At 42.0% G+C, this 18,013-nt stretch overlaps 1 protein-coding gene across 1 annotated transcript; it reads left to right on the forward strand.

Moving 5' to 3' along the window:
• Nucleotides 1-1,945: 1,945 nt before the first annotated feature.
• Nucleotides 1,946-18,013, forward strand: LOC110503965 (junctional adhesion molecule 3B). The gene is made up of 9 exons (XM_021582656.2): nt 1,946-2,112; nt 8,481-8,549; nt 8,674-8,787; nt 8,901-9,053; nt 9,414-9,616; nt 9,761-9,860; nt 15,129-15,261; nt 17,206-17,257; nt 17,402-18,013. Exons 1-9 carry the CDS (start codon nt 2,064-2,066, stop codon nt 17,435-17,437), a joined length of 909 nt encoding a protein of 302 aa, XP_021438331.2. The 5' UTR covers nt 1,946-2,063; the 3' UTR covers nt 17,438-18,013.

An 18,013-nucleotide genomic window follows, 5' to 3' on the forward strand; every position in this document is an offset into this window, starting at 1 on the left:
CAACTTATTGTGGGAAGCTTGTGGAAGGCTATCTGAAACATTTGACCCAAGTTAAACAATTTAAAGGCAATGCCACCAAATACTAATTGAGTGTATGTAAACTTCTGACCCACTGGGAATGTGATGAAAGAAAGAAAAGCTGAAAGAAATCATTCACCCTACTATTATTTTAACATTTCACATTCTTAAAATAAAGTGGTGATCCTAACTGACCTAAAACAGGGAATTTTTACTAGGATTAAATGGAGGAATTGTGAAAAACTGAGTTTAAATGTATTTGGCTAAGGTGTATGTAAACTTCAGACTTCAATTTTATATTGATTGTTGAGAATAATGGGGAAGTCAGCGAGGCCTATCATTTGGTGGATTTGCATATAGCCTATTAGTAAAGGGATATAAACCATAAATTAATCCCCACTATAAACCATAGGTTTACAATAACAATGTAATAATCACGTATTAACCCTTAATAATATTATCTGACCTAAAGCCAATTCGCACAAGGGCAGATTATTCACTGGGTGTTGATTGGGACTACAGAACAGAGGAATTGTGCTGTATGTGTGGTGTGTTTGGAGTGACACATGACACAGTATAATAATTGAATGACAATCAGTGATGTTTGGTCACATACTGCCACCTGGTGGATTTATGAGCGAAGAAAGACATGTGACCAGATTCTGGCAACAATACATTTTGCTTTGACAGTCCACATTTATCTTATTTTACAACCTGGTCTCATAGATTGGACATAACATAGTAAATGTATGGGTGGGCATATTAAGCAAATGTTTAGCAACCCAAAGGTTGCCTGTTTGAATCTAATCACGGATAACTTTAGTATTTTAGCAACTTTGCAACTACTTACTATATTTCAGTTACTTTGTAACTACTTAGCATGTTAGCTAACCCTTCCACTAACTTTAACCCCTAACCCCCAGCCTAGCTAATGTTAGCCACCTAGCTAATGTTAGCACAACAAATTGGAATTCGTAACATATCGTAAGTCAGTGGAGGCTGGTGGGCGGAGCTATAGGAGGATTGGCTCATTGTAATGGCTGGAATGGAATGAATGGAACAAAGTCAAACAGGGTTTTTGCTATTTCATGCAGCCACAGAATAGAAAGATGCTAAACAAATATTTTGTATTCAAATTACGCATTGTTTAAAGTTGAGAAATAGCCTATCAGTGTGAGACTGGGTATGTATATATGCCTCCAAAATAATATGGTAACGTTGGCCTCATGCATATGCCCTCAAACAAATAAATAAAACCAAGGTCATCCAAAATACATCAGATAAAGAGTTTTTAAAATTAAACCAGCAACGCAAATAATTAATCTTAGTGATTGACACAATACTGGTATTTTTATATGTTGACAAAATAATCGCATTGAAATTAGATTAAATTTAGACATGATCAATTTCATATATTTCATTCAAGTACATTTTGTAGATTGGCTAGCAAGCAAAACTTGACGTTACAAATTAACTTTGGGGGAAACTGGTCCAGCCACTTGGTAGCTAGCTATTGTTAGTTCAAATAAAGCAACATGGTGTACTCATATTAAAGCGCAACTGTAAACTAACTATAAACCCACCATAGTTATATTTATGAATCACGTCCTAGGTGGAGGGTTCTCAAATGGACGTGGACCCGCAATCCGACAGTCCTAGAACTTTGAAACCCACGCCCACCCGGCGAAATGGCTTGAAAAGAGTGTTTACCGTTTCTCTCACCTTAACCTGTCATGTTCACAGAAAATTACATTTGCATTGATTAGTTCTCGGGGACAAAGCTGCGTATTGGATATATCAGAGAGAATTAAGGAGTATGAATCTTGTTTAGCACATTAATGAAATTGCATTATTGGACACCATCATTATAAAACAGATGTAAAGGCATTTCCGGTTTTGGGACTATGCCTTTTCCGCCCTGATGCCCTTGTAGCTATGGAAACGTCCACCAGCCTGTTCACCCCTTCAGACCAGGCACTGCGTGTGATGTAGCTAGCTAGATGGTTTATGTGTGCCAGAATTACCGATAAATCAGACGTTTCAAGATGGCGTTACAACGACTGATGTCTTTTTTCATTCTTTACTCGATTCTTGGTAAGTTATTTTCATTTCCACTAAGATAAGGTACATGTTGTATTTGTCACATTCTTTGTAGACGGTAAAATGCTTACTTATGGATCCCCTACGGATGTGTTGTGCATCGCAAATGTATTCATTCGCAGACATGGCAATGCTTTGTTATGAAAATGATCGCGCTGACTAGCTAAACGGTTTTCCTACTCCTAGCTTGGCCGGGTGTAAACATGCTGAGGATGAGCCACACAATTAATAGATGGTAATTCATTTTCTTTATACATGCGTTATAATCACATTGAAACGCTCACACAATCCTCAGCAGTTTTTCATTAATATTTAAATAAAAAGAGAACAGGTTGTACACACTGCTTTTGCATCTTCTAACGTTGAGCTCTCCTCATCTGTCGCTCAAAATGTGATGATGATGTCAACCGTTATTTCCATCCAAGCTGTCAGGTAGGCCTACATTTCATTGTATGAATGATTTTATTCTGCCAAAGACTCTGCTACCGCACGGCAAGCGGCACCAATGCACCAGGTGTGAACCAACAGGACCCTGAACAGCTTCTACCCCTAAAACAGAATAATTCTAAACAAGTCTGCTAAATAGCTAACCAAATGGCTACCCGGATTACCTGCATTGACTCTCTTGCACTGACTCTATACCCACACACATACACTGACATGACCAAAAGTATGTGGACACCTGCTCGTCGAACATCTCTTTCCAAAAGCATGGGAATTAATATGGAGTTGGTCCCCCCTTTGCTGCTATAACAGCCTCCACTCTTCTGGGAAGGCTTTCCACTAGAGGTTGGAACATTGCTGCTGGGACTTGCTTCCATTCAGCCACAATTTCATTAGTGAGGTCGGGTACTGATGTTGGGCAATTAGGCCTGGCTCGCAGTTGGCCTTCAAATTCATCCCAAAGGTGTTTGATGGGGTTGAGGTCAGTTCTCTGTGCAGGCCAGTCAAGTTCTTTCATACGGATCTCGAAAAACCATTGCTGTATGAGCCTCGCTTTGTGCACGAGCACATTGTCATGTTGAAGTTGGAAGCACAGAATCATCTAGAATGTCATTGTGTCCTTAATTGGAACTAAGGGGCCTAGCCCGAACCATGAAAAACAGCCCTAGACCAATATTCCTCCTCCACCAAACTTTACGGTTGTCACTATGCATTGGGGCAGGAAGCGTTTTCCTGGCATCCGCCAAACCCAGATTAGTCCATCGGACTGCCAGATGGTGAAGTGTGATACATCACTCCAGAGAACTCGTTTCCACTGCTCCAGAGTCCAATGGTGGCGAGCTTTACACAACTCCAATCTTTGGAGGGAGTTGAAAGTCCGTGTTGCCCAGCAACAGCCCCAAAACATCACTGCTCTAGAGGAGATCTGCATGGAGGAATGGGCCAAAATACCAGCAACAGTGTGTGAAAACCTTGTGAAGACTTACAGAAAACGTTTGACCTCTGTCATTGCCAACAAGGCTTCCGACTCTGTCAATCACCACATCCTCATCGGCAGACTCGACAGCCTTGGTTTCTCAAATGATTGCCTCGCCTGGTTCACCAACTACTTCTCTGATAGAGTTCAGTGTGTCAAATCGGAGGGTCTGCTGTCCGGACCTCTGGCAGTCTCTATGGGGGTGCCATAGGGTTCAATTCTTGGACCGACTCTCTTCTCTGTATACATCAATGAGGTCGCTCTTGCTGCTGGTGAGTCTCTGATCCACCTCTATGCAGATGACACCATTCTGTATACTTCTGGCCCTTCTTTGGATACTGTGTTAACAACCCTCCAGGCAAGCTTCAATGCCATACAACTCTCCTTCCGTGGCCTCCAATTGCTCTTAAATACAAGTAAAACTAAATGCATGCTCTTCAACCGATCGCTACCTGTACCTACCCGCCTGTCCAACATTACTACTCTGGACGGCTCCGACTTAGAATACGTGGACAACTACAAATACTTAGGTGTCTGGTTAGACTGTAAACTCTCCTTCCAGACCCATATCAAACATCTCCAATCCAAAGTTAAATCTAGAATTGGCTTCCTATTTCGCAACAAAGCATCCTTCACTCATGCTGCCAAACATACCCTTGTAAAACTGACCATCCTACCAATCCTCGACTTTGGCGATGTCATTTACAAAATAGCCTCCAATACCCTACTCAACAAATTGGATGCAGTCTATCACAGTGCAATCCGTTTTGTCACCAAAGCTCCATATACTACCCACCATTGCGACCTGTACGCTCTCGTTGGCTGGCCCTCGCTTCATACTCGTCGCCAAACCCACTGGCTCCATGTCATCTACAAGACCCTGCTAGGGAAAGTCCCCCCTTATCTCAGCTCGCTGGTCACCATTGCATCTCCCACCTGTAGCACACGCTCCAGCAGGTATATTTTTTTAAGAGGACTGATTGGATATCTTCCAAAACCAATTATTTCTTTGGCCGCCTCTCCTTCCAGTTCTCTGCTGCCAATGACTGGAACGAACTACAAAAATCTCTGAAACTGGAAACACTTATCTCCCTCACTAGCTTTAAGCACCAACTGTCAGAGCAGCTCACAGATTACTGCACCTGTACATAGCCCACCTATAATTTAGCCCAAACATCTACCTCTTTCCCTACTGTATTTTATTTATTTATTTATTTTGCTCCTTTGCACCCCCATTATTTTTATTTCTACTTTGCACATTCTCCCATTGCAAATCTACCATTCCAGTGTTTTACTTGCTATATTGTATCTACTTTGCCACCATGGCCTTTTTGCCTTTACCTCCCTTATCTCACCTCATTTGCTCACATCGTATATAGACTTGTTTATACTGTATTATTGACTGTATGTTTGTTTTACTCCATGTGTAACTCTGTGTCGTTGTATGTGTCGAACTGCTTTGCTTTATCTTGGCCAGGTCGCAATTGTAAATGAGAACTTGTTCTCAACTTGCCTACCTGGTTAAATAAAGGTGAAATAAAAAAATAAATAAAAACAAAGGGTATATAACAAAGTATTGAGATAAACTTTTGTTTTTGACCAAATACTTATTTTCCACCATAATTTGCAATTAAATTCATAAAAAATCCTACAATGTGATTTTCTGGATTTTCTTTTCTCATTTTGTCTGTCATAGTTGAAGTGTACCTATGATGAAAATTACAGGCCTCTCTCATCTTTTTAAGTGGGAGAACTTGCACAATTGGTGGCTGACTAAATACTTTTTTGCCCCACTGTATATAGTGTACATGTAATAGTATAGACTTTACGTCCGTCCCTTCGCCCCGACCTGGGCGCGAACCAGGGACGCTCTGCACACGTCAACAGTCACCCTCGAAGCATCGTTACCCATCACTCCACAAAAGCCACGGCCCTCGCAGAGCAAAGGGAACCACTACTTCAAGGTCTCAGAGCAAGTGACGTCACCGATTGAAACGCCACTAGCGCGCACCACCGCTAACTAGCTAGCCATTTCACATCGGCTACATACACACAGACTCAGCACTGGTACTTCCTGTAATAGCCATGTTCGTTTCTACTCCCTATATATAGCCACTCATTATTTTTATTTTTTATTCACTGTGTCACTATTTCTATTTTTTTGTTTGTTACATTTTTTGTATCTTTTTACTCATCCGTAGGGGATCCATAAGTAAGCATTTGACTGTCTACAAAGCATGTGACAAATACAATTTGATTTGGCTGCTTTTACAGTGGCTGTGTAGAATGTGTGGGAAATGGGGTTTTAAAAATATATATAGATAGATGGATGGATGCACTGGATCAACAGCTTGGGTCTTTTGAGAGAGAGAGAGAGAGAGAGAGAGAGAGAGAGAGAGAGAGAGAGGGAGATCCCTTTCTTTATGTAGGCTACACAGTGGAAAGCTTTCGGCTATGGAATGCTTTTATTCCAGGCACACAATAGCAATCAGCCATTGTCCTCTTAATTAACCACAGATTCTCTCCCACAGTCTGAAAACTGTCTGGGTCAACAAAGCCTCATGCAGGTGGGAGGATACAGTAAAGCTTGGACACTGTCTGCCTGTCTGTTTGTAGGCAGCAAAAAATGAGACATGTAGTTTAAGATATTTATAGACTAGTAATTCATATTATGTTCAGGCTAAGTACATTGTAAAGGAATTGAAGGTTAATGAGTGGTTTTACAGGGATAGGCTGTCCCTGCTCTGTTTACCAGAGGAAGATTTGCTGGACAAGCTCTCCTCGTATCTCTCAGGATGGCCAGTCACTTTTTGTTGTAAAAATAGCTCATGATGTACAGGGGTTTGAAAGTCAGTCGCTGTGACAGAAGCTGAGGGTCGGATCTCATCAGCGCTCACAGCTGAGCTAATATGACTGAGTGCTCGACACATGTTTTCTCCACTCTCAGGGCTGGCTGAAGCCTTTGAGGCAGTGTTCAAACTAGAGGTCGACCGATTAATCGGAATGGCCGATTAATTAGGGCTGATCTCAAGTTTTCATAACAATCGGAAATCTGTATTTTTGGACACCGATTTTTACACCTTTATTTAACTAGGCAAGTCAGTTAAGAACACGTTCTTATTTTCAATGACGGCCTAGGAACGGTGGGTTAACTGCCTCGTTTAGGGGCAGAACGACAGATTTTCACATTGTCAGCTCGGGGGATTCAATCTTGCAACCTTACACTTAACTAGTCCATCGCAATAACGACCTGCTTCTTGTTGCACTCCACAAGGAGACTGCCTGTTACGCAAATGCAGTACGCCAAGGTAAGTTGCTAGCTAGCATTACATTTATTTGTATAAAAAACAGTCAATCATAATCACTAGTTAATTACACATGATTGATGATATTACTAGATATTATCTAGCGTGTCATAATCTGACTGAGCGGTGGTAGGCAGAAGCAGGCGTGTAAACATTCATTCAAACAGCACTTTCGTGCGTTTTGTCAACAGCTCTTCCTTGTGCATCAAGCATTGAGCTGTTTATGACTTCAAGCATATCAACTCCCGAGATGAGGCTGGTGTAACCGAAGTTAAATGGCTGGCTAGTGCGCGCAAATAGCGTTTCAAACGTCACTCGCTCGCTTTGAGCCTTGGAGTAGTTGTTTCCCTTGCTCTGCATGGGTAACGCTGCTTCGAGGGTGGCTGTTGTCGTTGTGTTCCTGGTTCGAGCCCAGGGAGGAGCGAGGAGAGGGACGGAAGCTATACTGTTACACTGGCAATACTAAAGTGCCTATAAGAACATCCAATAGTCAAAGGTTAATGAAATACAAATGGTATAGAGAGAAATAGTCCTATAATTCCTATAATAACTACAACCTAAAACTTCTTACCTGGGAATATTGAAGACTCATGTTAAAAGGAACCACCAGCTTTCATATGTTCTCATGTTCTGAGCAAGGAACTTAAACGTTAGCTTTCTTACATGGCAAATATTGCACTTTTAGTTTCTTCTCCAACACTTTGTTTTTGCATGATTTAAACCAAATTGAACATGTTTCACTATTTATTTGAGGCTAAATTGATTTTATTGATGTATTATATTAAGTTAAAATAAGTGTTCATTCAGTATTGTTGTAATTGTCATTATTACAAATCAAATAAAAAAATTGTCCGATTAATCAATATGGGCTTTTTTGGTCCTCCAATAATCTGTATCGGTATCGGCGTTGAAAAAAATCATAATCGGTCGACCTCTAGTTCATATCCATCCTAAAAGCTTACACGTGTTCTCACAGTCTCTGAGAGGGACGTACAATTAAACTAGCCTATCCTCCACCAATCCGCCAGGTTATTGGAGTACAGGCCCATCTTGCATATGAGGGAATTGTCTTTCATGTGCATCATGAATTGATAACCAGAGACATTTTAAATCAGCCGCAGTGCTTTTATCTGTCTGGATTATACCTTGGAAGTGCGTAATACACTCAGATGAATTGTGCTCCAATACATTCCAGTCTTGATTTCACCCCTCATTAGGAGTCCTTAATGTCGCTGACGAACACACAGAAGGAGGGACTGTTTTTATTACTCACTGTGTGTTATTATAGTAACTCTTAAGCCTCCCTAAATATATCTCCCAATTGTTTCATTTGAGAGTGTTTTGTAGTTAGGATAATTGATGAAACGACACTAATACTGAGACTTGTGCTCCCCTTGAGATGTGCTCCACCTGTCTCCACCTAGACATGAGAAATGATTCAGGAGAAATGGTTAATTTTGAGGCTAAGGCTCTTTCTCACCCTCTCTGTAGCTATAGGCCTACACCTCCTGACCCTCTAATCCTTTAGGCCTATCTGTTTAACGGGCATTGGCAAAATTGGCACTGTCCTGGAATGAAAATTCTGAAGATTGTTAGTCTGAATTTTTTTCTTCTCACTTATTTGTTGACTTTTACAGGCTACATTCCATCACTTGGCGTAATCCTCCGAACCACAGACAAGACTGTGTGGGCAAATGAATTTGAACGTAAGTCACTGAAACACTGACTAATTCTCTCTGAATTATTTTTCTTCCATTGCCCGTCTGTCTGCCAGTCTCTTCTGTTGTCTGCCGGTGTCTTGACATCGTAGTATCACGGTTTTCTTTCCAGCTATTGAGTTGACGTGCTTGATAGAGTCCATCTCAACAAACAACCCCAGAATCGAATGGAAGAAAATCCAAAACGGTGTCCCTAGTTATGTGTACTTTCAAAATCAAATTTCGGGTAAGATTATTATTTTTTTAAGCACCTTACCAACACCATATTGGCCTAAGAACTGTGTTATTATTCTCTGTAAGGGAATGAGAGGTTGGAGTGTGTTTTTGCCTCTCTGTTAGGGGACTTGGAGCACAGAGCCCAGCTGATCCAGCCAGCCAACCTACTGATCCTCAACACCAGCCGTGCAGACACTGCAGAGTACCGCTGTGAGGTCGCTGCCATTGATGACCACAAACACTTTGATGAAATTCTAATCAGTCTTGCTGTCAGGGGTGAGGTCGTATTGTCATATTCCTGTGTCACTTAACCAATGCAGAGCTCCCACCTTGTCATTGGCCTGAGATATATGTGTGTCCACTGGTCAATCTCAGTATAGGCCTAGTCAGTGTTAGGTGTGTTGTTGACCAACGTTTTAATCCTATAGTAGAGTTTGCTGTGTTTTTTCAGTGTTGTCTATTTCTAAGTAAAGTGTGCTCACTCTCTCTCTAAAGAAAACTGTTATTTGGGTGCCGTAGTATGACCTCTGTCCTTTGCCTGTGTATGTGTGTCTTCCAGAGCAGTTGGGAAAAAGCAGAAGTCGAATTCCTGTCGGACCATTGTGTACAATTATTATTTATTTATTGTCTGTGCAGTAAAGCCTGTGGTGCCCAGGTGCAGTGTGCCTGTGGCGGTGACTGTTGGCACGTCCTCTGAGCTGCGCTGCCTGGAGAACGAGGGCTTCCCTGCCTCACAGTACCGCTGGTTCCACAACAACGAGGAGCTTCCCCAGGACCCAAAGAGCAGCCCCAAGTTCATCAACTCCACCTATTCCATTAACGCTGACACGGGTGGTCTGGTAAGGAATCAATGGAGATTGAACGGAAACTAGATATATGAATATCATGTTTAATGAGACAGTAGATCCAACTGTTGGATGATGTTGGTACAAGAGAAAAGCCGTATGATGTATTGGGGTTGATTTTAGCATTTTTCCCTCCAGAAATTCCGCCGGATGAGGAAGGAGGATGCGGGGGAGTATTACTGCCAGGCAAAGAATGTAGCTGGACATGCACAGTGTCCCACACAGCTGATGGACGTCTGTGAGTAGGCCATGCTGTACTAAACACCCAACTGACATTCTTACTGCAACTATGTATTGTTTACATCCCCGACATCCCCATTATTTGCAAGAGGAAGCGACGCAGGTACAGAGGACAAAGAGCCGGATGCCTTGTCAGGACCCGGAGAAGGCGAGTGGGAAAGCTGCCGTTACCGTCAATACTACTCGCCAACGTGCAATCATTGGACAATAAATTAGATGAGGTACAATCACGAATATCCTACCAACGGGACATCAAAAACTGTCATATCCTATGTTTCATGGAATCGTGGCTGAATGACGACATGGATATTCAGCTAGCGGGATATACGCTGCTCCGGCAAGATAGAACAGCACACTCCGGTAAGACGAGGGGGGGGGGGGGGCGCGGTCTGTGCATGTTTGTAAACAACAGCTGGTGCACAAAATCTAAGGAAGTCTCTAGATTTTGCTCGCCTGAAGTAGATTATATTGTGATAAACTACTTGCCTAGAGAGTTTTCAGCTAAACTTTTTGTGGCTGTTTATTTACAACCACAGACAGATGCTGGCACTAAGACCGCACTCAGTCAGCTGTATAAGGAAATAAGCAAACAGGAAAGCACTCACCCAAGGGCGGCGATCCTAGTGGCCGGAGACTTTAATGCAGGGAAACTGAAATCATTTCTAACACATTTCTATCAACATGTTAAATGTGCAACCAGAGGGGACAAAAATTCTAGATCACCTGTACTCCACACACAGAGACGCATACAAAGCTCTCACTCGCCCTCCATTTGGTAAATCCGACCACAATTCTATCTTCCTGATTCCTGCTTACAAGCAAAAATTAAAGCAGGAAGCACCAGTGACTCGGTCTATAAAAAAGTGGTCAGATGAAGCAGATGCTAAACTACAGGACTGTTTTGCTATCACAGACTGGAACATGTTCCGGGATTCTTCCGATGGCATTGAGGAGTACACCACATCAGTCACTGGCTTTATCAATAAGTGCATCGAGGACGTCATCCCCACAGCGACTGTACGTACATACCCCAACCAGAAGCCATGGATTACAGGCAACATACGCACTGAGCTAAAGGGTAGAGTTGCCGCTTTCAAGGGGCGGGACTCTAGAAATCCTGCTATGCCCTGCGACGAACCATCAAACAGGGAAAGCGTATTGAATCATACTACACCGGCTCCGACGCTCGTCTTATGTGGCAGGGCTTGCAAACTATTACAGACTACAAAGGGAAGCACAGCCGCGAGCTGCCAGTGACACGAGCCTACCAGACGAGCTAAATCACTTCTGTGCTCGCTTCGAGGCAAGCAACACTGAGGCATGGATGAGAGCATCAGCTGTTCCGGGCGACTGTGGGATCACGCTCTCCGTAGCCGACATGGGTAAGACCTTTAAACAGGTCAACATACACAAGGCTGCGGGGCCAGACAGATTATCAGGACATGTGCTCCGGGCATGTGCTGACCAACTGGCAGGGGTTTTTACTGACATTTTCATCATGTCCCTGATTGAGTCTGTAATACCAACATGTTTCAAGCAGACCACCATAGTCCCTGTGCCCAAGAATACAAAGGCAACCTGCCTAAATGACTACAGACCCGTAGCACTCACATCCGTAGCCATGAAATGCTTTGAACGGCTGGTCATTGTTCACGTCAACACCATTATCCCAGAAACCCTAGACCCACTCACATTTGCATACCGCCCAAACAGATCCACAGATGATGCAATCTCAATTGCACTCCACACTGCCCTTTTCCACCTGGACAAAAGGAACACTTATGTGAGAATGCTATTCATTGACTACAGCTCAGCATTCAACACCATAGTACCCTCAAAGCTCATCACTAAGCTAAGGATCCTGGGACTGAACACCTCCCCCTGCAACTGGATCCTGGACTTCCTGACGGGCCGCCCCTAGGTGGTGAGGGTAGGTAGCGTCACATCTGCCATGCTGATCCTCAACACTGGAGCTCCTCAGGGGTGCGTGCTCAGTCCCCTCCTGTACACCCTGTTCACCCACGACTGCATGGCCAGGCACGACTCCAACACCATCATTAAGTTTGCAGACGACACAACAGTGGTAGGCCTGATCACCGACAACGACGAGACAGCCTATAGGGAGGAGGTCAGACACCTGGCTGGGTGGTGCCAGAATAACAACCTATCCCTCAACGTAACCAAGACTAAGGAGGTGATTGTGGACTACAGGAAAAGGAGGACCAAGCACGCCCCCATTCTCATCAACTGGACTGTAGTGGAGCAGGTTTGAGAGCTTCAAGTTCCTTCGTGTCCACATCAACAACAAACTAGAATGGTCCAAATACACCAAGACAGTCGTGAAGAGGGCACAACAAAGCCTATTCCCCCTCAGGAAACTAAAAGGATTTGGCATGGGTCCTGAGATCCTTTAAAGGTTCTACAGCTGCATTATCGAGAGCATCTTCTGATTGCATCACTGCCTGGTACGGCAATTGCTCGGCCTCTGACCGCAAGGCACTACAGAGGGTAGTGCGTACGGCCCAGTACATCACTGGGCTAAGCTGCCTGCCATCCAGGACCTCTACACCAGGCGGTGTCAGAGGAAGACCCTAAAAATTGCCAAAGACCCCAGCCACCCCAGTCGTAGACTGTTCTCTCTACTACCGCATGGCAAGAGGTACCGGAGTGCCAAGTCTAGGACAAAAAGGCTTCTCAACAGTTTTTACCCCCAATCCATAAGACTCCTGAACAGGTAATCAAATGGCTGCCCAGACTATTTGCATTGTGTGCTTCCCCCCAAACCCTCGTACGCTGCTGCTACTCTCTGTTTATCATGTATGCATAGTCACTTTAACTATACATTCATGTACATACTACCTCAATTGGCCCGACCAGCCAGTGCTTCCACACATTGGCTAACCGGGCTATCTGCATTGTGTCCCGCCACCCACCACCCGCCAACCCCTCTTTTACGCTACTGCTACTCTCTGTTCATCATATATGCATAGTCACTTTAACCATATGTACAGTGGAGCAAAAAAGTATTTAGTCAGGCACCAATTGTGCAAGTTCTCCCACTTAAAAAGATGAGAGAGGCCTGTAATTTTCATCATAGGTATACTTCAACTATGACAGACAAAATGAGAAACAAAAACAGAAAATCACATTGTAGGATTTTTAATGAATTGATTTACAAATTATGGTGGAAAATAAGGTCACCTACAAACAAGCAAGATTTCTGGCTCTCACAGACCTGTAACTTCTTCTTTAAGAGTCTCCTCTGTCCTCCACTCGTTACCTGTATTAATGGCACCTGTTTGAACTTGTTATCAGTATAAAAGACACCTGTCCACACCCTCAAACAGTCACACTCCAAACTCCATTATGGCCAAGACCAAAGAGCTGTCAAAGGACACCAGAAACAAAATTGTAGACCTGCACCAGGCTGGGAATACTGAATCTGCAATAGGTAAGCAGCTTGGTTTGAAGAAATCAACTGTGGGAGCAATTATTAGGAAATGGAAGACATACAAGACCACTGATAATCTCCCTCGATCTGGGGCTCCACGCAATATCTCACCCCGTGGGGTCAAAATAATCACAAGAACAGTGAGCAAAAATCCCAGAACCACACGGGGGGACCTAGTGAATGACCTGCAGAGAGCTGGGACCAAAGTAACAAAGCCTACCATCAGTAACACACTACGCCACCAGGGACTCAAATCCTGCAGTGCCAGACGTGTCCGCCTGCTTAAGCCAGTACACGTCCAGGCCCGTCTGAAGTTTGCTAGAGAGCATTTGGATGATCCAGAAGAAGATTGGGAGAATGTCATATGGTCAGATGAAACCAAAATAGAACTTTTTGGTAAAAACTCAACTCGTCGTGTTTGGAGGACAAAGAATGCTGAGTTGCATCCAAAGAACACCATACCTACTGTGAAGCATTGGGGTGGAAACATCATGCTTTGGGGCTGTTTTTCTGCAAAGGGACCAGGATGACTGATCCGTGTAAAGGAAAGAATGAATGGGGCCATGTATCGTGAGATTTTGAGTGAAAACCTCCTTCCATCAGCAAGGGCATTGAAGATGAAACGTGGCTGGGTCTTTCAGCATGACAATGATCCCAAACACACCGCCCGGGCAACGAAGGAGTGGCTTCGTAAGAAGCATTTCAAGGTCCTGGAGTGGCCTAGCCAGTCTTCAGATCTCAACCCCATAGACAATCTTTGGAGGGAGTTGAAAGTCCGTGTTGCCCAGCAACAGCCCCAAAACATCACTGTTCTAGAGGAGATCTGCATGGAGGAATGGGCCAAAATACCAGCAACAGTGTGTAAAAACTTGTGAAGACTTACAGAAAACATTTGACCTCTGTCATTGCCAACAAAGGGTATATAACAAAGTATTGAGATAAACTTTTGTTATTGACCAAATACTTATTTTCCATCATCATTTGCAAATAAATTCATTAAAAATCCTACAATGTGATTTTCTGGATTTTTTTTCTCATTTTGTCTGTCATAGTTGAAGTGTACCTATGATGAAAATTACAGGCCTCTCTCATCTTTTTAAGTGGGAGAACTTGCACAATTGGTGCCTGACTAAATACTTTTTTGCTCCACTGTACATATGGTTAAAGTGACTATGCATATACTTTTTTGCCCCACTGTATATACTACCTCAATCAGCCTGACTAACCGGTGTCTGTATGTAGCCTCGCTACTTTTATAGCCTCGCTACTGTATATAGCCTGTCTTTTTACTGTTGTTTTATTTCTTTACTTACCTATTGTTCACCTAATACCTTTTTTGCACTATTGGTTAGAGTCTGTATGTAAGCATTTCACTGTATGGTCTATACCTGTTGTATTCGGCGCACGTGACAAATAAACTTTGATTTAATTTAAATATGTCAGTGTGTCATACCGCTGCCACACTGAACATACAATTGTGTGTTACCTAACCTGCAAGTGAGTCACATGCATCTACTCTAGTGCACGTAAATCATAGCGGTTGACATGGACATGCATTCCAAGGTCATTCTTTTAAAGTCAGGGTTCCCAAACTGGTGGCCAGTGGGCTAAATTATTATGTTTTAGACAAATATTATAGCTGATTGGGCTTCTTGCAGTCAATTTGCAGTCTACAAATGATTTGTAATTATCCTCCGGCCCCACTCCATCCGCTCACCCCCCAAAAATGTATTGTACCGCGGCTGCTGTAAGTTGTTTAAATTTGGGTTTATGTTACCCAGATCTCATCTCAAAATGCCCTGTTTGTATTTTCAGATGATGTCGACATTGTGGGCATTTTCCTGAAGGTGTTGGCGGCATTGGCTGGACTCATTGTTGTGATGGTGGGGGTTTGTCATGTATACAAACATCACTGCTTCTCCTCCGGCAAGGATCACACAGGAACCAAGTGAGTAGGGCTATGCAGTTTCAAATAGAGGTCAACCGATTAATCGGCATTAAGGGCCAATTTCAAGTTTTCATAACAATCGGTAATCGGCCTTTTTGGACGCCGATTGTGGACGATTACATTGCAATCCACATGGAAACTGCGTGGCAGGCTGACCACCTATTACGCGAGTGCAGAGTCAAAAGGACCTTGTGGCTGCAAGAAGCCAAGGTAAGTTGCTAGCTAGCATTAAACGTATCTTATAAAAAAACAATCAATCTTCACATAATCACTAGTTAACTACATGTGGTTGATGATATTAGTAGGTTAACTAGCTTGTCCTGCTTTGCATATGATCAATGTGGGGCCTGTTAATTTATCATCGAATCACAGCCTACTTCAACTTCGCCAAATGGGTGATTTAACAAAAGCGCATTCGCGAAAAAAGCACAATCGTTACACAAATGTACCTAACCATAAACATCAATGCCTTTCTTAAAATCAATACACAGAAGTATATATTTTTAAACCTGCATATTTAGTTAAAATAAATTAAGGTTAGCAGGCAATATTAACTAGGGAAATTGTGTCACTTCACCAGTTTGGGCCACCTGGCTCGTTGCGAACTGTGTGAAGATCGTAATTAATTTGCCAGATTTGTACGTAATTATGACATAACATTGAAGGTTGTGCAATGTAACAGCAATATTTAGACTTAGGGATGCCATCCGTTCGATAAAATACAGAACGGTTCCGTATTTCAGTGAAAGAATAAAAGTTTTGTTTTCTAAATGATAGTTTCCGGATTTGACCATATTAATGACCAAAGGCTCATATTTCTGTGTTTATTATATTATAATTAAGTCTGATTTGATATTTGATAGAGCAGTCTGACTGAGCGGTGGTAGGCAGCAGCAAGCTCGTAAGCATTCATTCAAACATTACTTTACTGCGTTTGCCAGCAGCTCTTAGCAATGCTTGAAGCACAGTGCTGTTTGACTTCAAGCCTATCAACTCCCGAGGTTAGGCTGGCAATACTAAAGTGCCTATAAGAACATCCAATAGTCAAAGGTATATGATATACAAATGGTATAGAGAGAAATAGTCAAAGCGTCATAATTCCTATAATAACTACAACCTAAAACTTCTGAACTGGGAATATTGAAGAACTGGGAATATTGAACCACCAGCTTTCATATGTTCTCATGTTCTGAGCAAGGAACTTAAATGTTAGCTTTTTTACATGGCACATATTGTACTTTTACTTTCTTCTCCAACACTGTTTTTGCATTATTTAAACCAAATTGAACATGTTTCATTATTTATTTGAGACTAAATTGATTTTATTTGTGTATTATATTAAGTTCAAATAAAAGTGTTCATTGTTCATTCAGTATTGTTGTATTTGTCATCTTTGTTGTAATTGTCATATATATATATATATATATATATAAATCGGCCGATTAATCGGTATCGGCTTTTTTTTGGTCCTCCAATAATCGGTATCGGCGTTGAAAAATCATAATCGGTCGACCTCTAGTTTCAAGTTTCAAAGTTGATTTGCCACGTGCACAGGATACAACAGGTGTAAAACAGTACAGGGAAATTCTTACCTTGAGAGCTCTTTCCAACAATGCAGTGAAAATAATAATAATATAGATAATAATAGAAAATGTTATTAAAAATGAAATGTAAAAATGAACCCAAAAAGTACGATATAGGTTGAAAGGGAAACGGGGATACCTAGTCAGTTGTGCAACAGAATGCATTCAACTGAAGTGTGTTATCCGCATTTAACCCAAACCCTCTGAATCAGAGAGGTGCGGGGGGCTGCCTTAATCGACATCCATTGTTCTGTACAGGGCTTTTAAAGCTAAATGGACCAGTTTAATAGTGACATATTATGTGATGTGAGTTGCTTAGTACGTCTTTGTGTGGAAATTAAGGATTTATTGTGTGTTTTAGCTACAAACTTCCATCGCAGGATGATGGCGTTGACTATGCCGAAGCAGATGAGGTGAATAAAATGAACTTAATTGTGTGTTCTATATTATTATTATTATTATTGAGCTAAAGTGTAATCACAATGTATTATTAAAAATGACAAATGAAAATAATTATCAACTGCAGGTATTTTTTTGATAATTTATATTCCCATCAGGGTCACTTCCGTCACAAATCATCATTTATCATTTGACATCTGAGATCAAGGAGACACACTGAAGAGGAGACCCACTGAAGTCAAAAGTGTGCCAAATCCCATAATGGGGCTTCGTGTGAGAAATGTGAGCTGTAACATTTCACATGAACCAACAAGCTTGCCAAAGTTATCATAATGAAAAAGATCAATCATTATTTCAATTTTGCTTTCTGATAGGCAACTGCAACGTCATGTCCCTATTAGTACACTGTTTACTTTTTTTTGTAGCACATATGTATTGCCCTCAGTCATTACTAACTACAATTACAGTACGATTTTTTTTTAAAGCTGTGACTTTTGAACTTCCACCAGCATGTTCATCTTAACTGATGCTGGAACATTCCCCCATACTGTTTTTAGACAAACAAGGTTTTTTACTTCCATAAAATTTCTACAGAGTACAACAAACCTGTTTAAAAAAAACAGTATTTCATAACCTCTGAATGCAAGCTGGACTAGTTTATGTTAATATGAAGGTAGGTTGTGTCAATAGTTTTATATATACACTACCGTTCAAAAGTTTGGAGCCACGTAGAAATGTCCTCGTTTTTGAAAGAAATGCATATTTTTTTG

Source organism: Oncorhynchus mykiss, chromosome 24, assembly GCF_013265735.2.
Source record: "Oncorhynchus mykiss isolate Arlee chromosome 24, USDA_OmykA_1.1, whole genome shotgun sequence".
In the NCBI taxonomy this organism is placed as follows: Eukaryota; Metazoa; Chordata; class Actinopteri; order Salmoniformes; family Salmonidae; genus Oncorhynchus; species Oncorhynchus mykiss.